At 38.1% G+C, this 26231-nt stretch overlaps 1 protein-coding gene across 10 annotated transcripts in view; it reads left to right on the top strand.

The window, feature by feature from the left end:
• NELL1 (neural EGFL like 1) overlaps positions 1–26231 on the top strand; it is a 232316-nt gene that overhangs the window by 96992 nt on the left and 109093 nt on the right. For all 10 annotated transcript variants that reach the window (XM_071762643.1, XM_071762645.1, XM_071762646.1 and 7 more), the window contains exon 13: positions 13487–13612. In XM_071762643.1, coding sequence (XP_071618744.1) covers positions 13487–13612 — 126 coding nt within the window. The remainder of the gene's footprint in view (positions 1–13486; positions 13613–26231) is intronic.

A 26231-nucleotide genomic window follows, 5' to 3' on the forward strand; every position in this document is an offset into this window, starting at 1 on the left:
TAGGCACCTAATCAAATCTGTATCTTGGAGCTCCTTTCCTGTGTCAGGTACAGATGTTTTCTGCAGAAAAACCTTTTGTTAAAATTTGCAGGGCTGAGCTGTAGTGAAGTGGCATATGATCCATATGTGGCATATGATCCTGTGGCATATGATCCATATGTGGCATATGATCCTGTGGCATATGATCCATATGTGGCATATGATCCTGTGGCATATGATCCATATATGGCATATGATCCTGTGGCATATGATCCATATGTGGCATATGATCCATATGTGGCATATGATCCATATGTGGCATATGATCCTGTGGCATATGATCCACATGTGGCATATGGTCCATATATGGCATATGATCCTGTGTCTCTGCACTGCCATGACCAGCCCTGGAAGCCCTGACACTGACATTGGCAGCTCATTTATTGTGAGAACCTGGCTGTTGGTTGCTGTGGGATTGTTATCATTGCTGTCTTATGTTCCCTTGTTTTTTGCTGTTTGGGTCAAACAGTGGACTTGTAGCAACCAACCAGATAATCTTTGAATTGTTTTATTTATCTAACAGTGCAATGAGATGATTTTATGTTTAATAGTATAACTAAGACTTCAAAATCAAGACTGTGGACACCAGGACTTCTCTTTTTCTCTTATAATGTATACTGAAGAGAATAGTTGTCCAGGTACAAAGCCATCTGCAGTTGGATGGATAGCCTGGTCCAGTTGGATGGAAAGTTCTAGACAGGAGAGCTTCTCTGGTTCTGAAAGAGCTCTGAGCTGGTCTATAGCCATCTGTGTAGCTTTGCCATTGCTCCCTGCTGTTCTTTTTACCTGCACAGACAAAACTGCTTACAATCATCTCTGCTGAAATAGAATTATATGTCCAAAAGTGCTTTTGAGTTCAGAAATGTCTTCTGTAGCTTATGACTAATTCAGAAATTTAGGAGTCAGAGATCCTATTGTTTAAAGCCATAATACATGTTTCTTTATATTGTAGATCAGCTTGCAGCAATAGCTAATGTCAAATCAATTCCTTTATGCCTTCAAGATGTTTGGGCCTTTTGGGTTGATTATAAGATGTGAGCTACTGGTTTTTATTTATAAGGACACTAGATAAAATGACATGTTGAAGTAAGATTGATAAATTGCAACACTGCACAAACGTAATCCAAAGAGATTTGTGCTCAAATATAGGAACAGTTTTCCTATCAGAGAAAAGAGGAAAAAAAACCCCTCAAAACAAAACCAAACCAAGGTTCTCTTTTGTCACCTCAGAAACTGGCTTTTTACCTGTCAGTAGATATTAGAATTATGATTAAAATATTTTACTGTTATTATTTTACTGTTGTTACATGAACAAAGTGGCTGATCAGATGTTTTAATATCTGATCCCACAATAAATAATTTTACTGACATAGACCCAAATATGTATTTTAGCTTGTGTGTAATAATACCCTGGATGTGCTCTTAGTATTTAATCTCCAAGTCCTAAAACCTTCCTGTGACTGAATGAAGATGAATGCTTTTGAATTTTTATCTACTTTGTGTTAGCACTTATCTTTTGTTACTGATTCCTGAACAAATTGCTGTATGTGATGTCCCTTTAATTATGTGCTTTGGATGCCCAAATAGAGACTTCAGAGTTTTAAAGTGTGAAAAGATGCCTTTCCTTAAGATAAATACAGCATGCAGAGGGAACATAGCACCTCCTGCATGTATCTGTGTCTGAGGAAACTCAGGATTTTTGTGGTTCACACATATATGAATTTTTTAATAGTATGGATGTCAATCCTCTGTTTTTTTGTTTTTTTTTAAAATCAGCTGAAGGTTTGGCATGCAGATATTGTAGTGCACCTCATGAGCTGAGTCTTGTCCTTGAGGCAAAGTGCATCCTCTGCCCATCATCTGGAGATGAGGTGTCTTCCTTGTATTTTAAGTAATGGCACATTTAGGAGGGATTAAGAGAGTACAAGAATCCAGTACCTAGTTGGAAAACAGCAAGCAGATTTGTAGAGCCCAGAATCAGTGCAAACTGTGCATGGTGTAACCCTGTTTATAAGAATTTCTTATCAGTTTTTCTTTGGTTAGCAAGTCTTTATGCCACCAAGTAAACATCAAAGTAGTTTAACCACAGTGATTACACTATTCCTGTATATTTTTTTTTTCACTTCATGTTTTCTCTAAAACTGTTTTAACAGAATCTGGTTCTGAGATAATTTTCCAAGGTCGAAGCAGCAAGTGATTTTACCCTTCCAAAATCTTTCTAAAGAGTTCCAGAGCATGTGACAAGTTGAGGCAAATGGCATGTGCAGTCAGATAATTTAAAATTAAAAACTAGAAAGCTATTCAGAAATGACTGTAAAAATGATGAAGGAGTTGCAGGAACTGATTTATGAGGCAAGCCCAGAAGTTGGATATGTATAGCTTGGTTGAAGGGATAGAATGAACATGACTGTCTTAAAATATGTGCATGAACATAGAACTGCTTATTGTGAATTCAGGACTGTGGACTAGACAAAAGAAGAGCTTTATGGCTGCCAAGGTAATGACAAAGTAGAACTAAGGAACAAATTTGTTAAGATTTCTGACAACCTTGAAGGTAAATAGAAACTGATTGCTCAGAAGAAATTTCCATATATATTCAACTGTTCTTTATTGGAAGAAGGTGGATGACTTTATCAAAAACAAAGTATTTTTTAATCTTGAATATCAATATTTTGTGAGAAAGCTGCATGTGCTCTGTGTACAAATCTTTTTATTGTGCATTACTAATTTTTCCTTGACATTTTTTATACTCAGAAATATGGATGCAGCCTAGATACAGTAGTCACTCCTTTCTTTTGATTTAATAGAATGTCAAGTGAACTGCTTCAAAAAGGCTGGCAGTTGTTTTAAATGATGGTTTTATTACTCAAAAGGGGTTCAGTACATCACTCACCTTAATGAAAAACAATGCCTAACAAATTAAAATTGCATCTGTCAGCTGCTAAAATAACAAGTATTAGCATCATTCTTCCAGGACTTAAGTAGAATGGAAAGTTGAAAAGAAAAATCTTGATTTTTGCCTTTCCGTCTTAAATGGGTTTCTGATTCTCTGTTCTTTAGTGCTCCTCAGATAGCAAACTTGGGGATGTGGTTGCTTAGTTCTTCACAGGCTAAAGGAAATAAAATTCTTAGTTTAAAATAAGTAAATTAAGTAGGTTGACCTTGGCCAGCTGCTAGGTGCTCCCCAAGCTGCTCTATCACCCCTTCTTCAACAGGACAAGTGGGAGAGAAAATTCAATTGTAAGTTTGTGAGTAGAGATAAGGGCAGGGAGATCACTGACCAGTGACCATGGTGGGCAAACCAGAGTCAACTTGAGTCAACCCTTTCCATGGGGTGCAGTCCTTCAGGAATAGACTTTTCCAGCATGGATCCCTCATGGGCCACAGGTCCTGCCAGTGTGGGCTCTTTTCTATGGATCTGTAAGTTCCTACTAGGAGCCTCCTCCAGTGCAGGTTCTCCAAGGGGTCACAGCTTGGGCTGCAGGTCCCAGCCCCTCCTTTATTTGTTTTCTGAGCACTGTTCTTGATAGAACTTGAGTGAATCTGTGGGAATGTAAATAAATATTGGAAATGTGAATAAAGATGTCATTGACTCACTAATCAATAGTGGGGATGTGAGTGTTATCCAGATGATAGTGGATGTATAGTAATTCAAATGCAGTGATTAGAAATGAAAAGCTAAGGCCTTGAGTTGTCCCAATTTATTTTTTTTAACTGCAGATAAACTTTGACTATGTTATCAAAGGGGAAAGCATTGAATCACCAGTTCAGCTTCATAGCCAAAAGCAAAGCAATTAAAGTTTCATACTAAGTGTTGAGGCTGGAATTAAGGTTGCAGGTAAAATATATATATATATATTTTATAATTTCTTGGAATCTCCAGTCCTTGCCTCTTTTTACTGTTCTTGTTTTGGTCACCTCAGGTTATGCCCAAGGAATGCAGTGGTGCTGCAATCTCCAGACCAGAAATGCCTCTCAGTAACTACTGCTATAAATCAGACCTGATAACCCTGTTTGCTCAGCTGAGAAACACATCTTGCACTCTTCAGTTATGTCAATTAAGGTTATGTTTTAGGGAAAAATATTTATAATAGCTAAAATTAAGGGCTTTTCTTCTGCTGAAGCTGGCTTATTTATTTGTTTTTACACTTATAGATTAAATTTGAAAAGGCAAAACCATTAAAGCTTTATTATTCTGTAGCAAGAATGCAGAAAAAAGAAAGGTGTTTAGTATGGCTTAGAGGGATACTAGGAAAGGAACTGTTGTGCAATGATCTATTATTTTCTTATCTGAATAAGATATATGGCTCTACCATCCTGTGGAACCTGATTAACTGGGAATAGTCTGGACCCCAGGAAAATAAAATCAGTGAATCTTGTACCGTGTGAAACTGCCTGATTTGGTTGGTGTGGCATTGGAGAGGCAGAGTTCCCAACTTAGTGGTGGTGATGAGTCTGCCACTTCCAGTTCAACGCTTCCACGTGGATTTTTCTTCAGAGTGGGAGAAGGGAACAAGATGTGAATGAAACATGAATAATGAATGGTGGAAAAGATGTTAAGGAGAGAACATTTAGGCAAATGCAAATAGTGCTGTGAAGGCTTTTCATAGATAATATATGTTTATCAACATGGGACAATATTTTTCCATTACTTGTGTGCCTCTTTGCACTGCAGAGTGAACAAATTAGTTCAGTGTGAAAATAATGGTGTGTTAGTTTTGAATGATTTTCTGTTGCTCTCAGATTTCTCATTTATTATAACAGCATATATTGAAAGTCATTACAAAATTCAAGACCAGCAGTTCCAGTAGTTTTCCAGAGGTTATATCTTGTTTTAAGACATGGTAAAGATAGCAACCCTCCTTCCAAAGAAAAAAACCTATTCAGTTTTCATCAGCATTTAATTTTTCAGAGAGATACAGTGTCCTTCAAAATGCCACAGTAAAAGGTTGTTGTGGGCAGAAGGATTCTAGATCAATTATAGGGGTAGCCTTCTACAATTTATCATTTGAAGATAGCATCTTTGTGGATTTGAAAGAGTAAATGGGTCAATATCACAGAACATAGATAGGGGACAAATGGGGTAAGAGTATTAGGGACAAAAATAGAACACTGAAGCAAAAATTGTGGATGACACTAAGACAAGTGCTGATGGAACCAGGTATTTAATGTAATTGCTCTTGGTATAGAGGCATGAAAAAAATTTTTTGTTTTGATACAGCAATCCATTGTTCATCCTTAGCCATTAGTAAAATAAGATTTGAGAGACTGAAAAGGTAAGGTATCTGTTGAATAAAAGTGGATATTGTTATTTTAATGTGTCATATTGCTTGTCTGGTGAAGGTGAAAAGATTAGAGGAAAACAATGCTCCCCCTACCTTTCCCTTTCCCTTCTTCTCCCCTGTATAGACATTCACTGCTATCTCTAAGAATGTTTGGATAAAAAAAGGAGGTGAATCTCTTACAGAAATCTGACATTGCTTTTCCACCAGCAGTATTTATCTCATTAGTGCCTCCCAAGATTCAAAAGGAATTTCTTTCGTAGGTGAAATCAAAGCCAAAGCAAACAGAGGTTTGGGAGTTTATTTATGAAATCAGTAAACTAGCAGCACTCTTTCTAGGGAAAAGAGTGATTTTTTCTTTTTCTTTTTTTGTAAGAATGAGGTGACTATGTTGCTTTATTTTCTAATGGGCTGTAGTATATTTGGGAACAGTGGTAGCATAACCTTTTATTTGATGTAGACTTATGTAATGGTAACTCTTACAGCAAAGCATGAGGTAGTTAGATTTAGAGGGAAAACTTGTGCATTAGGAGCCTTTGAAGAAGAAAAATGGGTGACAGTGTGTTACTAAATATGAAGGGAGAAAAGTCCAGTTAGATCTATTATAAAAAACTTTTCCTTTTCCCATCCCTGTAGGAAATTTGTTGGGGTTTCTGTCATGGGTCCCAGCCAGGGGATGCAGTTAAATCCCTCTGTGTCCCAGATAAACAAATGGATTTGCACTGAAGAGCAATGGTTGTGTAGGGGAAGAGATTCCACAGACATTCACATTCTGGTGATCTGTGTGGACTCACAGGAGGAGCCTGGTGCAGATCAGACCTTGTCATCATCCTCTGTTTTACCAAAGGAGGATGCAGAGCAGTGGCAAATTGCCAGTTCAAGCTTCAAACCCCCAGATGCCCAGAGGTGAACTTTTCCAACAGACTGTGGCAATAGAGCTCACAGTTTAGGATTTGGGTTAGCAAAGAGTCTTTGGTGGCAAGAATTTCTCCCATGTACGCCTTGTGAAAAGACTTTTTTCACCATTTTCTCAAAAGCCAGGAGATTCCCCAAAAGCCTCCTGCTTCAGGGGAAGATATAGAGGATACCTAGGGAGAAATCTCATAATTTTTTTCATAGTCTGTTGCCTGCTGCAGGATAGAAGGAGCCAGTGGCTTTTCATATTTTGTGTATTTTTTGATTGGTAATGGGATTATCACCAAAATGAGATTACTGTGGTGAAATTAATTTTATTTATTGGCATAAATCTTGCTATACCTGTGCAGGCATTTATTACGTTTAAAGGAATCAAGCTTGGCTTACCTCAATGTCTTATTTGTCACATCTGTAGGATTTTTTATTTATTCCAGAATTAGCATTTGGAGTGAAGCTTTAAGAACACCTCTGTTCTGAGAAAGGTAGAATATACAAATGTGATCACTTCCTAACTTGGAATAAATATGGATGAGGGATGAAAGAATTCATAATGTGAGCTAGTGAACACACCACCTCTAAAAATAATAAAAAAGAACAGCAAAGAGATTTTGAGCTGTTTTTAAGACAAAACTCATGTAGAAGAACAAGCTAATGAAATAATGGGATTTACAGCCACACGGGTTTGTTTTCAAATTCCACACTTTGATTGAAAAAGTTTTCAAAATACATATTTGAATTGCCTTCTTCTTCTGAGTTTACCCTGGGAAATTGTTTTTGAGGGTTTAGGGAGCCCCTGAGTGCTGGTCAGTCTTTAAGAACCACCTTTTGGAAGCACAAGAGCAGGTAATTAATGTGTTTTAAGTCCAGCAAAAGGGGCAGAACTTGGCTCAACAGTGAACTTCTCATGGACTCAGAATCTTTACACAATTCAGGCACATGGTTTAGTAGTCTGTTCTGCTGCTAAATGCAAATATCAGTCTATTTTCAAAGAGGAACTAGAAAAAAAACCATTAAAAGGCTTGAATAATCCCGGATAAAGAAATCTTTCTTAACTTCAGTTAAGTTCCAAACATAATAGCAGCTGCTATTATACAGAAAGAATCTTAACTTGTTTTTGCTACTTGCTTTTGCATGTTTGAGCAAATGACTGAGCTGCTGCCTTTAGCTAAAACCTGTTCCCCCAAATGTTTCATTCTGCTTTTTGTGATTATTTTTAATCTGTGTTCTCTAAGCTGCATTATCATATGTGAATTCTGGCTGCATAGTTTTTAAAAGAATATATTTGCAACTGTCAGAAATACCTTATGAATAAGTTATCAACTATCCCTAAGAGCTATAGCTGCAAACATTTTAAAAAAAGTAATATTTAGAAGTCTGTGAACATTTTCTATTAATGTATTTATCAAATGAATACACTCATTCACTCAGGATTAAGAAAATAACACCACATTACTCGTATTTTCTTTAATGCTAACATGTCAGTGGAAGCTTTCTAACTGGTTTAAATGATTCCTTAAGAAAAGTTCAATTTAAATAAACTGCTTTTTTCCTAAGAGATCTCAAGCCTCTTGAGGACTCTGCATCCCCTGTGCCAACGATGCAAACATAAATTCCAGTCTAATGATGGAAAGCACAAGGGAGAGTGGAACTGCAAATTTTGTTTTCCTTGGAGAGGAGCAGGATTTAGTACAATAATAAAAGGAACTTGTTTTTAAATTTTCTTTTTAAGGCAAGTAATCATAATATTAAGAGTCTAATAATTTGTGTACTGTTGTAAGCCTTAAGAAAGTTGCAGAAGAGAAGCTTATCATGTGCCTTTGCAATATTTGGATGTCTAAGGCTGAATTTCATCAATCCCTTTGCTGTGTGATTGCTGGGTGGACTGTTTACTAACTTAGCTGAGAAACAGGTAGCAAGGGAATGTTGATGTGGTTATCTCCATTTGAGAACCACAAGGTGCTTTGTGGAGTGGGATCAGGAAAAGAATTCAACCCTAAAACTACTTAGGTGAAGAGGAGGAAAGCAACTTCACTTGAATTTTCTTTTGTCCTTCTCAGGAATGCTCTGTTAGTTCAGTGCTGGAAAGTATGACTGTTCAAGTGTGATTTGCATGTGAGTGTGTGTTTGTATTTATTTGTTTGTTTGTTTAATCTAATAGTTATACAGCTGTCATCCCTAGAGGGGCAGTTAAATTGATAGAAAGTAGATTTAGAGTATTGGTAGTCTTGTGCTGATCATAAAGTAGGTATTATCAATGCAAAGCACTTTTATGGTGTGCCCAGAGGAAGAGGCTGCACCAATTTAATGATGCTCTAAAAGTCAAAGTGATGGTACTTCCTGATGTTATTATATTGATAGCTATTTTATTGCTTATGGGTTCCTAGGTCCTGCTACACCATCCCTAATTTATGAAGCCATTTTAGTTCGTTAGTTACTTAATGACATTAGGGGTAACACTTCTCAGCCTCATGGAAAGGAAATTTTACATTGACTATTTTTTTTTTTTTTTTTTGGGTTGTTTCTCTGCCTCTGACTGGGCACCAGCTCTGTCCCTCCAAGTCAGAGGGATGGCAAGGGTGGCCTCTGTTTGTGCCTTGGGGCAGAGGAATTGCTTTCAAGGAGTCCAAGCTGATAAACAACTTTCAGGCTAGCAGCCAGTAATTAGTCAGTCAGGTAACTGAGGGAAGCTGATCTCACAGGGAACTGCTGAGTGCTTCTCTCTAGTACTTTCTGGCTCCCTGGGGGCTGTAGTGCACAATTTGAGAAATCAACCCTGTGCCAAAGGTGAAAAACTGGTATGGGGTATGCTGGATGTGTGCAAAAGAGAACAGACTGTTGGAGGGGGTAAAAAGAAGGTGAGCAGAGATGAAGCCAGGTGGATCTGGCAGTGGAAAGGAGATAAGAGCAGGAGAGGACAGAATTGGGTGAATTTGGAGAACAAAAAGTAAATATAATGAACTAAGGAGCTGCTAAGTCAGTGGAGTAAATATTGTGTGTGTTGGTTTTTGCATAAGCATCCTGGTTTGAGAGAACCAGGACAGAAAAAACCTGGGAGAGCAGCAGCTCTTGCCAGGCTGTTGGTGTGTGGTTGCAATCAGGAGCTGCAGAGAGGAGAAGAAGGGGCTGGTGACCCAAATGGTGCTTCCCATGGTGCTCAGTATAAAGTGGCTTCCAGGAGAGCAACGTGGGGGCTCCTCTGGCTGCTGTGTTAGCTGGGTTGGGGTCTGTTTGTTTGGTACTGCTCCTGCTGCTGGGCAGTGTCACAGGTGGGCAGACATGGAGGGACTGATGCTTTAGGACATCTCTTAAGCTCCTCTACTGTTGTGCTCCACTTGTTTGGAAATTGTTTATAGGATTCCATCTGCTTGCAAACATATTTTAAGGTTTGTCTTACTTTAATAACAACGTAAGTTGGGCTTACATTTTAAAAAATCCAGGTTATGTAGACCAGGATGCCTGTGCATGTTATTAACTTGAACGAAAAGGAAGCATTCTGAAAAGCTGTGGGTTTGTTTTGGTGTGGGTTGTTTTTTTTATTTTTTTGTTTATTTGTTTTGTTTTCCTTTTTTTTCCCCTTGTGTTTGCTTTTCTGTTATTGCTTCCTCAAAGAGTGCTTGAAAATTAGAGTTAAATTTGGGAAAGTATTCTCCCCAACCAGAATGTGAGTAATTCAGAGATAGAAGAATAGAATCCATTTGTAACTAATAGTTCTACTACGTAGTACATTTCCAAAACCATCATCTGTTGATGCTCTGAAACACTTGATTTTATTTCGTTTTGAATGTTATTGTCTTCCAATAGCTAAACCATAGCTTATGCCTGACAACAGATGATAATGCTAATTTCCAAATGGATTATTTTTAAATGCATGCAAACAGTGGTCTGTAATTCCAGAGGCAGAGTGCTTTGTTTTAAGATAGTTCACTTTTGGTTAACACAGGACTAATAGTTTAAATAAATAGTGGGTCCCTTCCACCTTTTGGTAAATGAACAAAACTTCCATTGATGTTATCAGGAACTACATCCTCTTTCCAGCAAAGATTCATTTGATTTGATGTGATATGACTTTTTTTGGAGAGGATAGTTTTCTTGTCTTTTGTCTCACTGTGCTCAAAGCACAATAATAAAAGATAAGGTGTGTATATTTTCCTGTAAGTTCACCAGCTCTCTTGAGAACTGTAAAACTTAATGGTGATAACTGATTTAGGTGGGTGGTAAAAAGAGCTCTGCTTAGGCAGTGAACCTCATTTTGCAGGCTGTTAATGAAGCACTTGAACCCAGGTGAACAGCTCTTCTTGCCAGACCAACCCACCCTGTAACATAATGGTCTTTACTGCAAAGCTGAAGCCCAAATAGCTTTGTTGTTGCAAAAAACAGCTTATGTAGATAGGAGCTGGTGAGATGTGAATGATCATTATGCTGTGTCGAGTCTCATTTTGAAGACCATAAGTATACCTTTTTAAAAGGAAAACAAACTACTTCACCAGTCCAGAAAGAAGCATAAATCATGTGTTTTTATTACCTCAAAAGACCACTAGAAGATGAGCTCTAATATTTCAAATGCGACACGCAATCTATACACATGAATCACAATTTGACTTCCATTACAACTGAGCTGATGCAAACCACTGTGTGCCTTATGGATTTTACTCTAACAATATTAAGTAAAAAACCCAAAGTTTTTTGTGATGAATACCTAACCTTTTATAAGAATTTGTAGAACTGTGGTCCATAACAATAGCTTCAGCATTGCCCTCCAGATTTTTATAAGGAAATGCCATTGCCAGTGGTGACCTCCCCGTATTATTCTCTGTAAAGCAATGTATTAGTAGAAGGCCAATACTGCAAAGGTAAATGAAAGTGTGAAATACTTAAAGGTTTAATGGAAAATGAACCAAGAAAGGTTGAGAAGAGAAATAAATGAGCAAAGTTTGAAGGCAGGTTTCTTTTGTTTTTTCAATAGCCTTTGGTAGGCAGTCCTTTTTCTTCCTGGAGTAAAAGACTTTTGCAGAAACCCAGAGTCAGTCCTTCTCAGTTATTCTTGTTATAGTCATGAGTTGAAGTCCTTACTCTCCTTATGAGAACTTCTTCCACAGCAATATTTTCATACAGGTTATGAAGTTTTTTTTCTCTCTCGGTATTCTCTTATTTTTTGTTAGTGAAATGTGGGCCTTGTTTGCAATGGTCAAAGTTCAAATTCCTTCACCTTTGAGACTTTTAATCCTTTTGCTTCCCTTTGGTGGCAAAAGGAGGTCTGTTGTCCACGGAAGTCACTGAGGAGGCTGGAGGTAGAGGGTAGTGCATAAGCTTATTTTTTGTCAAATTGGTTGCTGGTCTGACACTCTTCCTTTTTTTCAGGCATCTTTTTTGTTCCTTTCTCTTTTATGAGAAAGAAAATTATTAGATATGCAAGAATAAAACTCCTCAAAGCTATGCTCCAAAAGCCTATTAAAAAGAGCCTGCAAGGAGAACAGTGTGAACACACGTCAACACCTGAGTGGTTCCCAAGTGGCTCTAGCACTCAGTGGTGTGATAATAAGACATGTGGGAGGATTTTTGCTGGCTTTTATCTTCCACATATTGATGCTCCTGACTTTTAAAAATTCATTTCATCAAGTGGCACTGTAACAAAAACAACAGAAATGCAGAAACGAGAGAGTTCAAGGTGTTTGCAGTGCTATACAGTCTTTTGCCTCCAGGCCATCATTTCTAATTCAGCCCAACTTGGCAGCAGTCAGAAATCACTGCCATCTGACAGCTGCTTGGTGGCCAACCCAAAGTGATTTAGCGAGTTGTTCCTGCTGGACAGATGTCTGTAGTGTAGAAAGTGTGATTATAGCTGGCATGTGTTTCATTTTCATAGAGTGGAAAATGTGGGTGTATCAACTGCAGCTACTTCAGTTCAGGGACCTTAAACAGGATACCCAAATTTAGGCAAGAAAGAACTCTGTATGTGCACAATGAAGCCCTTTCACCTTCTGGGTTTAAATCCTGGTGGTCCTAAGCCCCTGTAACAATTCCATTGTGTCTCCACAAGCACCATGTGGTGAGGGAGAGGGGAGATGGTCCCTACAGGTAGCTGTGCCAGAGGGATGTGGTAGGAGCCCCCACTGGAGGGTGACCAACTCATCTTTACCCCACCTGCTGAGGAGGCTCTTCAGCTGTGTTGTCAATAATTACTTGAGCATGAGCAATCAATAAGTAGGAGAAAGTATAGGGATGGGAAGGGAATGAGTCTGATTCATCTTCCTTTGTGTGGACATATGTAACGCTAGAATTAATCTTTTGAAAACCATAAATTACTTTCTGTAAAATCTGTGCTACTAAGCAGAAAATCTATCCTGTTGAAAAAAGTAAAAAAAAAAAAAAAAAAAAAGAGAGAATTATTTGGTTTTTGAAGGGAGAAGATTTTACAGCTTACAATATCACAGAGCTTTGGCAATATAAACAGGCAAGTAAATGATAGGTTTGATTCACTATTGTGAAAACAGTTTTGAATTTTGGATTTGCCACAGCAGTAGAGATTGCTTCAGCAAACAGAGATAGGGGGTCAAGTTGCTACCATTCTTTTTTTTTTTTTTTTTTCTTTGGGATGGTGGAAAGCAGACTTAACAGGGATTTAGATTACTGGATTACTGGCTCAAACTCCTTCTTGTGAAGGATATGGAAGTGGCTCAGGATGCTGCTGTTCAGTAACTCTCAGGGCAGAAGTGTTCAGGGCCAGAGCACTGTCAGAGAACTTGAGTGAATCTGGAGGGCTGGAATACCCACTGATCAGCTCCACAGTAAAATCTGCTCTGTTGCCCTGACAAACATTGCTTTCCCATATCTGTCCAACACTGCAGCTGATCTCCTGCTGTACAGACTGACCATGCCTTCATGCTTTAGTTAGATGGATGATACACAGGATTTTCTGCTTTCTGTACTCCTGGAGCTCTTTTATGTGTTTGAAAAATCTCCATCGGTTTTTGTCTTTTAATATTGTCATGGGAAAAAACCTTAAAGTAGGTGTTACTTTTCTGGAGCAAAAATTTAGGATTTCATGAGCAACAGTGGAAGGAACCCATTACTGTGATAGAGAAGCTGTAGCTCTGTGTTATGGAACATCTTTCTACTAAAATTTCCTTGTTCTTTCATGCTAAAATTAAACCGGATTGCGTTGTAATGGAAATGATTTTTTCTTCTCCTAAGATTGTGTCACGTTACTCATTTCACTGACTGTTCCTTTCCTTGTTTCTTCCTCCCTGCAGATATTGATGAGTGTGCTGCCAAGATGCATTATTGCCATGCCAACACTGTCTGTGTTAACTTGCCCGGATCCTATCGCTGCGACTGCGTCCCCGGCTACGTCCGCGTCGATGATTTCTCCTGTACAGGTGAGCTCCTAAGGACACAGCAAGAGCAGTGTTACCCTCTGTGTTGTGGGCATGCTTAGCTTCTAATTAGAAAATTTAGCACAAGCAAGACAGGTAAATGTGGCATGAGGTCCCCTTGCCCTTTGGGATTACTTTGGAAGGTGGCTCAGGAAGCCCTGTGGTGCAGCAGTCCACACATTTTGTGCTGTTGTCAAATGGGATGTGGTCTCCTCATGTCCCACTGCTGGCTTTAACGTGAGGTGCAAAGGCTGAGATGAGATCTCACATGTAGTGAGAGGAACTAGCATTTTATTACCTGTGGTTTGAAACTGGTCAGTGGATTGAAACATGAGAAATTACCCAGGAGGGAGAAGCTTTCTGGACAGAGCTGAGTCTCTGTCTTTATATAAAAGAGCAAAACTGAAAATATATCAAGTCCTCAATAGCATTTATTGTTAGGGAGTATGGAAATTGTTATTATTAATGCTAAGAATTAGTTTCTCCAGGATTATGGTATTATTATTTAGAAAAGAGAACAGATATGATAGCATTAGAAAGTAAATCCAGTGATTCTTTTTTAACACCTGTCAGCAGAATGAGCACTAAAAATTCTTAATGAAAGGTAGGTAGGTCTCATTTCCATCTGCAAGTTTTTAAAGAACCTTCCCCTGGCAGTCTCTGGGAAATGTGAGAAGCTGCTGCTGTGCTCAGTTCAACTGTACCTAACAGTACATCTTTCAATCACAACCCTCCAGAAAGGCTCATCTTGGGATTATTTTGATGGTGCACCTGTCTGGCAAAGGAGGAAAATATCAGGCAGATTTATTGAAATGGAAATAAGTCAGTTTGACACAATACCATGTTTAGAACTGTTGGCTTGAGCTATTTTCTCAAGTGGAAGAATGGCAGAGGAGTTTCCAATATGAGAATGATTTCCAGTCTGGTATAATTACATTGTAAAGCACACCTTATCCTTAGGGAAGGTCATAGGAAATGTTGACTTTCACAATGACAACATGTCTTGTAGCTAAGATTATGAAGTGTATAAAAACTGGAAGGCAGTGCTGCACCTCTTGAGAGAACCTGATACTAAGCAGGTGTCAGGAAAATGATTTTTATTTTGGCCAGAATGTCATTTCTGTACAATCAGACCTTAAATTTCTTTCTAAATGTTTGTGCTGTGTGAGACAGTGGCCTTCAAAATGATTGGAAAAATATTTTTGGTAATCTAACTAGTTGTTGATAAACTAACTAATGTTTGTTTCTTTCTAACTAGTCACTACTGTTAGGCATACAAATGATTTAGAAAACAAGGTATTTGTGATTTACAGAAAAAGTGAGAAGCAGGGAGACAAATTTCTTGACAGTAATGGGTGAGTGTTCATTTAAACTGCATGAACACAGAATTCCAGAACAGGTATAAAAACAAAATAATAGAAAGAGTGAGATTTTCTGTTTCTTGCAGATTTATTATTTTACTGAAATTCTTTTTTTGACATCACAGTTTTAAATCACAGAAATTATGTAATGTTGTTGGGGACGAACTTTGTTTTATCTAGAAATAATTGTATGGTATAATACACAATCTATTTAAAGTAAGTGTTGTGCAGTAGAAGCCCTATCCTGTTTTTTTATCTTGCATTATGTTTATACAGGCTCTTCCTGTGGTAAATAAATTAAAAACAAAACAAACCCCCAATTAAAATAATAATTAAAAAAAAAGATTCAGGCAACAGATACTTAAGTAGTTTCCCTTCATGCTGGCGCAATCAAAATAGATTGTAACTATTCCTCAGTTTTTAAAATTAATTCCTCTTTATTCAAACAAAATAAATTAAAAATTATCTGGTTATTGAACCAGATTTGGGGACAAATCTGAAAGCTTGCACTGGGTTGGCTTTTGGATTGCAACTGAATTTTGTACATGTGGGGTCAGGCTCTGATGGGCTCAAGATTAGGGTTAACAAGTCTCAAATGTAAGTGCAGAGGTCGTGTGTGCCACATTGAATGTAATTTATACACTCCTGACCTAAAAGCAGAGTTATTCCAGAGAGCAGGAGGTATCATGTTCTGGGAAGCCTGAGTCTAATTCATTGAGGTACAAAGTCCTCATCTGCTGTGGAACATATTTTATCTATTGCTGGGCAGTGCTGTGTTTGGTGGCCTTGGTCGCTGTCCCCTGTGTCCTCTGGTGGCTTTCAAAAGGTGGAAAGCAGTGCTACTTGTCAGAACAGATTTTTGAGCTGAGTGCAATATTTCAATTTGATGTTGAAGCCTTTCTCTTTGTAAAAAGAAATCAAGTGAATATTGAGCTGCCAGGTCAAGTTTCAATTGAGCAAAATGAAATTAATTGGATATTGCTGAATTTTAAGTGTGCATCTTCCAGTGTGTGTTCTTCTGGCTCTGCATCTTTTCCAAATTAAACTACTTTGTACTGGTTTGAAGTGGATGAAACATTTTTCTTCCAAAACATTTGTTAATAATGTTTCCCATTTTTGATCATGAGAACAGTGGAGTAGAAACTTCCTGTGGTTATCAGGAAGAAGCTACTGTGTTGGAAGCTGTGCTGATTGCACAGAAAAAGCAGTGACAAAGAGACTAAAATTATATTCTGGGTGAAGACTAGAATGCTGTGAAATTTAGAACTATGATTTAAAATTAAGTAGTGTCTGTTTCAATAAATTATCAAAAGTCACTCTTAAAGCAGAAGACCTGGGATGATGAGGTTCATCCCATGGTATTTTGTGCTGCATCAGTCAGCTTAGCAATAATTTTAACCAACGTTCTCCAAGAGAAGATATATTAGTGTTTTTCCTACTCACCTGTTTCTACAGTTTTTAGAGCTCTGAATGTTAATTAAGTTGTTGAGTGAAAGACAGTTTTATTAAGAAAAGTTGCCTTTGAATAGGAAGCTTCTTCCAGTCTCCTGCTGTGACACTGACAGGTTGCTTATCTGTTGTTGGGTAAATCACTGGTTTGCCCATTCTGAAAACAGGAGCAAGATTTGCTCTTCCAGATCCTCTCATTAACTGGTATCAACTGATTTAAAGCATTTTATTGACTTCCACAGGTTTTTACCTGGCTTCTTTGTTGTAAAATGAATTCTCTTGGGTTGCTTTCTTCTAATATGCCAATTTAGGAGTTTGCTTCAAAAGTGCATTAATTAGTTTAATGCTGTTTGAAGCTTTGTAAGTTACATAATAAAGATCTCATCATTTTATTTTTGATGGGCTGCATCTATTGCTGGAGTGATTTGGAATGCCTGTGTGTGTCTGATTTTCTGTAGTGTGAAACTACAATATATAGTTTTTATGTCCCACCTCCAATCAAGTAAACAAATGCTGTTTCATCTTAATAAGCTGCAGGTGTTCTGAAATAACTAGATATATGTTGCTGATATGAAGAGGAAAATTGTAAAAATTCTTGGTCTTTAACATCAATGATAAACATTCACAAAATTTACTCTTATTTTGCAATGGATAAGTTGTTTGCCTCATTTTGTGTGGTTACTACTGGCCTTGGATACTCTGAGATTTTTTTTTTAAATTTTTTATTTTTAAATATTTTATATTATATTTTCTACAAATATTCACTAATCAGGCGCTAACACTTAAAAAAAACCCTTAAAAATGAGAGTGCCAAGAGATTTTTATTCCCCTACTTGTATTACTTGTGGTCCTTTGCAAAATAAAGAAACTTCCTTTGGGCTTGAGGACTTGTCCATTTTGCTCTGGGGGCATCTATTAAAAAATTAATATGGAAAGCTATCTGGCCACCCAACACACATCAGCAGCACCTTCTGCCAAACTGTGGTGAGACCTACGTGCAAACATCCTTCTCTTTGCACCAAGCTGTCCTGACAGGTGTTTTTCCTCTGAGAAAGGAATCCACCACCTTTTTCTGTGAAAAATTGATTTTATATAAAAACATATTGTTCAGAAGAAATCTTAGAATTAAATGTTGTGATAGTTCATACACTAATTTGAATTGCAATATGGGTAGAGGAGAGGAACTAAGAAAATATAATGATTTTGACAGGTTATCCCAGAAGCATCTTCACTTCTATCCTATGTGGTTTCTGGAGTAGCATTCAGCTTTGAATCAAATGTCCTTCTGCAGTGTGTTATTGGAAAAGCTGTGCTGTGCCTAAAGCACAGAATTCTGAGAAATCTCAATTTCAAGGGAAAAAACCATCAGCACTCATCCCTTCTTCCTGTGCCCTGTCTGCAGAAATTTCCTGCTGTGGTTAGAACAAATGTTTCAGTATTTTTTCTCTATCACTATAATTGAAGCCTTTAGATTTTTCTTCCTGGAGTTTACCTGGGAAGTTCAAGGTGGTGTACTTGACCCTATAATAATACTAATAATGCAGCAGGTTTCACAGTGATGAAGTGGCAATCTCAAAGGCTGGGTTACTGGCCTCTGATTCAGAAGCACTGTAAATGTTTGAAAAAGGCCCGAATAGAAGCTTTTAGGCAGAGAGTAGATAATACAGTCACTTCTTGAAAGACAATGCTATTTGTGCAATCTAATCTGCTGACCCTCTTCCCCCTTTTCCTTTTCAGTGAGCTAAATTAGCATTCAGGAAAGAAACTTGAGTGTTTTTGGTGTGGCACTTGAACATTTAGAGTACTGTGCAGGGTCTTGGAGGTTCACAGAGGTCAGTAAAAAAATGTTAGCACTGTTCAGATGCTGGCTCAGAGCTGGTGAATTGCTAGACATCTCTAGCTGAAAACCCAAATCCTGGTCAGTAGGCAGTGAAGGGAGGTCTCTGATAGAGGAGTTTTCAGGCATTTTTTTTAGAAAAAACCCTCTTTAGCTCTTGCTGCTCTACAGGGTATCATTAGTGAGCATTTTGCCAAGCAGCACATAACTTTTCAAGAGGCAATAGGAAAATATGAATTGGGCTGGGGTCACAGTTTTGTGCCCTATTTATTAGGCAGCAAATGTTCAGCACAGTGGGTATAACTGGTGATAAGGACCTCAAGCACATCTGGACCCTCCTGATTTTACTGGGTACAAATGTATTTATATGCACTGTTCTGAAGCATTCCCTGCTTTGGAGTCCACGCTGCCCTCCACACTCCCAGGACAGCTCATGGTCCTTGGATGAGCTGCACCTCGATTTGTGTGCTTGATTCCCTCTGCACTGTACCTTCAGGGCAAAGTTGGGCATTCACAAGTGCATTTGGAAATTGGTTTTAAGCTGAGTGGATAACTCAGCAGGCACAAAATACTCCTACGATGGTCTCTCCTTTCTTTGTCAGGTGCTAAAAGGCAGGACAGGACTTAGTTCCTGGTGTAAGTGGCACTCTTTTGGTTGAACTGCAGGCAATGTCATCTCTGTTCCCAGAATTGTGAAGGGAAATGTTGAGTTCCCCAGGCCTTGAAAAGCAGAAATATTTGTTTTAAGTCCTTCAGTGGGCTCTTGGCCAAGTTCAGCACCAGGGGGGTTTGCCTGCAGCAGGGAGCATTTCTTTGCTCTGCAGGTTGGTCAGTGGAAGACTAGAAGAGTATTGAGTCAATCCAACAGAACAAAACTGGAGTGATTCTGCATCAGGTGACTGATACTCATACAGATTTTGACAAAAACCCCATTAACTCCATAGAAAGCCCAAACTTACACTGAGACAGTGGAGAGTCTGGTAAACAAGAGTCAGAAAAATGGGAAGATGGAAAAATACCCATAAGGATTCAGTGAACAATGAGGCTTATTTTCATAGCTATTGATATTTTCACAAGAAACAATAGTAGAATTTATTGAAGCACAAGTGTGTCTGGACTCTGAGTGACCATTTGACCTTCACATTATACATTTTCACCCATCCATAAGGTTTTGTAGTATCTTTCTCTTATTTTGTAGTTATTCTTCAGTCCTCTAACTTTAAATGCCACGTTACATTCTTTTGTTCTTGACTTTACCTGCATTTAGTGGGTTTAACTGCAACACTTTTTGCACTTCTTCCTTTTAAAAAAATGCCATTGGCAAACTGCATATTATTTGCTCCCAAGTACTTTCCATCTTAGAAAAAAAATGTACTAAAAATGTAATATTTTTAATGATTTAAATTCTGCACTGGTAAATAGTTTAATTAAACATCGTTGTGCTTTCCTGTGCTCTAGGCATGGAAGTGTTGCTAATTTGTCCAGAGTAGTTGGTAATCCTTTCAAGTCCTTTCGACACATTGATTTTCTGTAACTTTATTAATACTAAAATTAATTAAAGAGCTGACCGCAAATCATGCTGATAGTTGTATTTCTTGACTCAGGCATAATTAGCAATTTTACATGATTTCTTAGCTTCAGCCTTTTGTGCTGCTGTATATGCCATGAAAAAAAGTCAGTATTTCAAATTGTTTTGCATATGTGTGCTCATGCTTTTGCATAAATGGAAACATAATATTGATTTAATACTTGTTCAAGACCCATGAGTGAAGCTGTCTCTCAAAAGACTGAGCAAGGGCAAACCTTTCCATGTCACCTGCTCAGCATTTGTCCTGAGCTCTCTTATGCAGTATTTCTCTTTTATACAAGAGGAGTAAATCCATTTCTGTGGCCCAGAAATTCTTCATCTCTTTACTAAATCCAGCAGTAACTACAATCTGCTGGAATGAGAGCCATACACTAATTTTTTAGTGGGAACATGGTCTCTTGGAAAGGCTTCAGGATTGATGTCCGTGGCTGATAGCAAAAAGCTCTCATGTTTTAGTCAGCTGCTTCCACAGTGTTAAGGCCTTCAGGAGTGTAATTAGGCTTTGGGAAAGAGTTTATTCAACCAAATTCTGATCTTGCTGATGCTCTGACAACCAGGGTTTGTCATCTCTGTCCAAACAAACAAAAATTTTTCCCATGCTGTTTAAAAAAAAAAAAGACATTTGTAACAAACTTTTTATTCTTCAGACACAGCATTTATACTAAATCATGGAAGTAACTGAATCATGGAGAAGGGCAGCTGGCTCACCACTCCTCTTCAAGGCAGGATTCATGGGCATTGAAACATTCTTTGTCTTCACTGTTTCTAAAAAAACCCAAGCAACTTTGGTGAGGGGAATTTTTTAATCCTCTTTTTGTCCTGTACTTTCCACCTGCCTCCCCAGTCCTTCCTCTGCCATTTAGCAAGGTTTGCTTAACTTTAAGCCTCCTTTGCCACAATTTAAGTCTCTCACCTCCTGTCAGATTCCCAGTGAAGATGGAGAATGCTTTGACCTTCCTATTTGCAGTCCTTTTAAATATTTGAAGTATCTTTTCATGAATATGTTTTATCTTCTCATCTGTAATCTAAAAGCCTGGTTTTTGGTTTGGTTGAGCAGTACCAAAATTCTATAAGGAGTTTTTCCTCAACTTCATGTTTTCTCTTCAGAAAATTCTGTGCCTGTGCACCTGAAGTTTTGGTGTCTCACAGGTGGTTTTTTTATCCCAGAACTCTGAGATTGTTGTTGTGTGTCAAGGAAGGTGCTGTAAAGCCTGGTCCCAGGTAAAAGGCACAATGCATGGGCTTGGCAAGCCAGTCAGACAGAAGTGGCTTAAACCTCCCCTGCTGATCCTCAGAGTCCTGGGATGTCTCAGTGTCTGCTGCCAAAGGCTCATTAGCCAGACACAGTGCTGACCACACTGGATAGGAATTCTCCATTTTCCCTGCTATATCCACTTTTTCTGTCCAAACACATTGCTCAGCTAGACAAAGAGGAAATGTCAGCTGGATGACAAATGACCAGATACAGGCTCCTGATAGTGTTTGCTTTAGGTGCTTGGATGGCTTGCCTGACTTCAGTAATAATGAGCACATTAATGTTGGAAAAAATAGGAAAAGGCTCAAATGCTCCTCCAAAATGCATGTATCTTGCAGTGCATATTATCTGGTGTCTGCTGGGACTAAAATCTGTACAGTATCTGGCATATCCATACAATTTTCTTCCCATGAAAACCCATGCAAAGAAGAGGAACCCATTCACACTGGAACATGGGAGCCTCACATTCCTACCATTTTGTCTCAAGGAATGATAGAAGTGATCAGGGAGCTCTAGAAGGGGCAGGAAGCTGTGGTATATTGACAGGGGGCTGACAATTGTGTAACTTGGGAATTTCCTCCCGAAATCAATGTGTTGTGCTGGAGGAGGCTGTTCTGCCAAGGAACAACTGGGATATCTGTGAAAAGTGCAGCACTTTGCTGCTCTGCTGTTGTATCAGTGTATTTATTGCTTTGATTTTGGATTTCTAAACTAAAGCCTTTATTTCCAAAACAAAGGAATTCCATAGTTTGTGAAGCTCAACAGAAAATTTTCCATTAAATTCATGATGTTTATGTCTGATGGGCTTTTCTGGCAGTTAGAAACATGCACGAGAAAGGGTTTTACAGGTCTTAGTTTTTCCTTTTTTAGCTTAAGTGTGTATTTTACATACAAGAAAATACTATATAAAGATTTCTTACTTTGCTGTGATCTCATTTTTTTACCTGTGCTGAGTATTTCATAGCTGTATACTTATTGATTGGGAGAAAGCTAATATTTTATTAACACCTTTTGATTTTTGAGTATCAATTGAGGTATACAAGTGATCAAAGAATCACCTGAGCAATCTTACTTAGATACTGGAAAGAGTTTAGGACCTTGGTTCAGTGAGGGGCATGAGTAATTTTTTTGAGGTGGCTGAGGTTTTGTGGAACTCCTATTTAGACAAGAGCTGTAGATCTTTTTAGACATGAGTTGTAGATCTCTTGCTTTGCTGGTTCTGTAGCTTCCAAGATAACTTAAATGTTTTTTTTAAGAGAAAGGTGTGCACAAGGGGTCAGGGATGGGGCAGAGTTGCTGTTGCTCTGAAGGAGTGCAATGCAATTTGTCCTTTTGGGGTTTTGGAGAACATTCCTGCTCTGTCTTTGAACAAGGATACAAAGCTATATTATGGGTAATATTTGCAGGTGGGTGATTGTGTGTCTGATAATCAAACTATACTGAATTTATTTCTGGATTTGTAAACATCAATTAATAACTCTAAAACTGGTAGTTTTGCCTTTCTGAAATGTTTGTGAAATAATTTAAAAGGGTGTAGAGCAGCTGCCATTGGCATCAGCCTTGCTTGGTCCTTAAGAAATGCAGCCTTTGAGAAGAGAGGGAGGGGGAGGAAGAGAGGTGCTTTGATCTCTCACTTTGTAGTTAATATTTTCATGCTTTCTACTGTAGGCTTTTTGCCTCCTAGTATGAAACTTCCTATTTAGTTACATGACTGCATGTAATAATTGCTCAAAGTGGGGATTTTTTTTCTGACTCTTCCAGAAATAGCTCTTATTCTTCATTGTCACAGAATTGGGACACAGCTAGACAAATGAATGACCCAGTCTTGCTAAGCATGCTCCCATTGGAATAGTCTACTGCAATTTTTATGGGCTTAGATTTTTCTCTTTTCAGAGTTTACAAATAAAATTCAGTTTTAGAAAATACAGTTCATGCTGCTAGACTGAGATAATCAGGTGTTTTGGGGCAGGCTTTCCTCTTACCAGCAGATGATAGAAGAAGTGGCCAGAAAACCAGGCTGCCAAACAAAGGATAAGGATGAGCACGGAGAGACAGCTTAATGACCTGTATGGGTAAAATATTTTTTTCCTCTTTATTTGTAATGAAGAAAAGTTTCCATGCTTTTAAAATCCTAGCGATCCGGTTTAGTCTGCTTTGTGCTTCTCTTAATGAAGGGTTCTATTTCACAAAAGGTAATGTATATAAGATTTCATAGTGTTGAACAATCTATCACCATTTGTCCTTTATACTGATGTTTTTCTGGCTTGTTTGTTGTTGGTTTTCTGCTTTAAAAATAGCACGAATGCTGAAAGTGGTATTATATGGAATATTTGACATGGCAAATTATTCTTCAAACATTAAGTTAAGAATGTTTATATATAGGCTTGCATGCAGTCCACAAAGGGGCAAAGGAACCTTTGGAGACTTGCTTTCCAGTAGATTCCCTGGTAGCTATCCAATTCTGAACTGCATCCTGTATTTTAATTAGGCCATAAATGTGGCTTTGCAATAAAGCAAAGACATTCCAAATGTAATCACATTCCACCACAACATAAAATGTTACTGTCTTTTTTTGCATGTGCTGGTAGTATCTGCTGAGTACAAAGCTGGGTAAATGCTGTGTCCTTTTACTTCACTCTTTACATGTTTTTAAGAGTCCCACAAACCCTATCATGTTATGCTAAATCATAACTTATAAATGATTTATGAATAGAAAGGGTAAATGGCTGGCTCTGCAGTGTCTGAAAAAACTTTATAAAGGAATGGGGAAAAGCAAGAAGGGAGACTCCAATCTTGCTCTACTGGTAAATATCTGTCTCTTCTGTGCAGGTCCCTTCCCTCCTTGCCCTCACTGCATCATCAATACTATTTCACCTTTATAAAAAAAGAGCTTGCAGATTTAGAACACTGCATCTTGCAGGCTTTCTGTGACTTTGTGGAGCAGGTAACTGAGCTGACTGACAGCCTTGCATGAGCCCAGCTCTGGGAGCAGCTGAATGCTTTACCTGCTCCCCAGGGTGCTGGAAGTCTCCTGGAGTGTGTTAGATCTTCACCAGCTATAGATCTACACCAGAGCAGAGAATTTCATGGTTCTTGGACTGTGATGAAATCCCAGGGCTCAATGTCTTTCATCACTACCCTGTCCCCATCCAGCTTGGGGTTCAGTCTTAGGCATGGGGATCAATCCTTTCTCTCCAGCAACAAAGGCAGCTAAATGTATCAGAAGCATATTAAGTTCCCTTTCTCTGCCTGGCAGGCTAAAATCACTTATTACAGTCTTTTGATCACCCCACACTTAGCTAGAAACTAGGTTTATTTTGCTTCTCAGTGAAGATTTAAAATCCACAGTCCAAGAGGATCTTCTCTGCCCAGGTCTGCTCTTTGTCATCGTTGTGACTTTAAGTAAGATGTATATGGCATCTCAGGGTGGGAGGTTCCTTTGCCTTTTCTCTTGTTGCTGCTGTTTGATCTGTTAAATAATTAACTGGGGTTATTAAAATAAAGAATGTTGACAATAAAAAGATAGAGATGAAAATTAGGAAAAAAAAAAAGGAAAAAAAAGTTAAAATTCCTTGCTGATGTGAAATGTGTGACAGTAACAGAAATGGCAGCAGAATTGTTTGCTTAGGGCACCAGGCAGAAAGAAACATATAAACAGTCATCCTGTCTTTCATGGTTGATGCTTCCAGAAGAAACAGAGCTGCTTTGAAGGGCAACAGAGCAGCCTTGTTCCATCTGGGTTGCTCAAACTTTTGAGTGATTGTATGGCTGGAGCTGAACGTTATTGATGATATTTATAAAGACAGCAAGAGGCTTCTTTATTGCACAGAAACTGAAGAAGTTGTATAAAAAGTCATCTGGAAAGACTTAATCCAAGGCATTAATGGAATTTAAAATGACCCAACCTTTAGTACATGTTTTATCAATAAATATAAGCACTTGGAACAAGCTTAGCTATGAAAATTAGTCAGGTTAGTTTTTGATGTATTTTTTTTTTTTTTCTTATATGTGGCTTCACATAAAAATGTTGCATGATTAAATACTCAGGTAATCATCAACACTGAGGGAGCTAAAAGTGAGGTTACCTACAAATCCACAAAATCCAAAGGCTATCCTAGCTGGGAGAAATCAAACTGTATGTGCTTATTTAGGTCTGTCAGACTGGATTCTGAAGTCTGTTAAGGTGCTGCTGCTTTTGATTTGTTTCTCTGAGATTGTTGATTTATGAAAAATCATGGGTGCCATTAAACTGCCTGTCAGGATCCATAAATTGCATCAGGGACCAAAACCAGTTATTACCCTGTGTGGATTTTGTTTTTGCACTGCAGAGAAGAGGCTAATTAATTCACTGACAAAATGAATTCATTCTTCTTTTGAAATATGAAGCCCTGACCTGATATTTTTTTCTAAAGTTCCTAAAGATGATTTTCTTAGATTATTTCAAGAGGTTAACTGCCATTATAGTTCACATTTCTGTTCTAATGGAAAGTTTGGTGTTCCTAACAGTTAATTTGAGATGTTGAGTTTAAAACAGATTAGCAAACCACAAAAAAACTAAAGAAAGTGCATTAAGCTTAAGTGCTTATTTTGCTTATATAAGGACATTCAGACAGCTCTGGAAGGACATTAACAGATCAATTTTGAATCCCATGCTGGAGACTGTCCCAGTTACAGAGGTTTTCCAGCAACATATGGTTTAAGGATAAACCACTACCAAAATGAAAAACTCTTATTCCTGTTTTATTTAGTATGGTTCAGCTCTTTACAGTTCATGATGTGTATACTGAACAAGTAAGGTCAATATGTAAATATGCATTTCAAAAAGTCAGGATAAGACTTAAGAATTAATCATGTTTTTGGAAAGATTTTGCAAGGTGCTGAGCTGCTGGTTGTTACTGCAGCCACGTGTTGGCTTTCCAGTCAAAAGCAGAACTTGCCAAGCCTGCAAAGCACTTAAGTATCTGCTTAAGTTCCTTCCCATTCTGAATGTTAATACCAGTAGTGGCTTGTCAGGAAATCTCTGGAAGGAACCAGTACTATATGAGATTTGGACACTGTTTTTTAACCTTTCTGTCTCTCCTTTCTTTGTGCTACATGGGAGTAGAAATTAGGCAAGTTTAAGAAGTGATTGA

Source organism: Heliangelus exortis, chromosome 18, assembly GCF_036169615.1.
Source record: "Heliangelus exortis chromosome 18, bHelExo1.hap1, whole genome shotgun sequence".
Lineage (NCBI taxonomy): Eukaryota > Metazoa > Chordata > Aves > Apodiformes > Trochilidae > Heliangelus > Heliangelus exortis.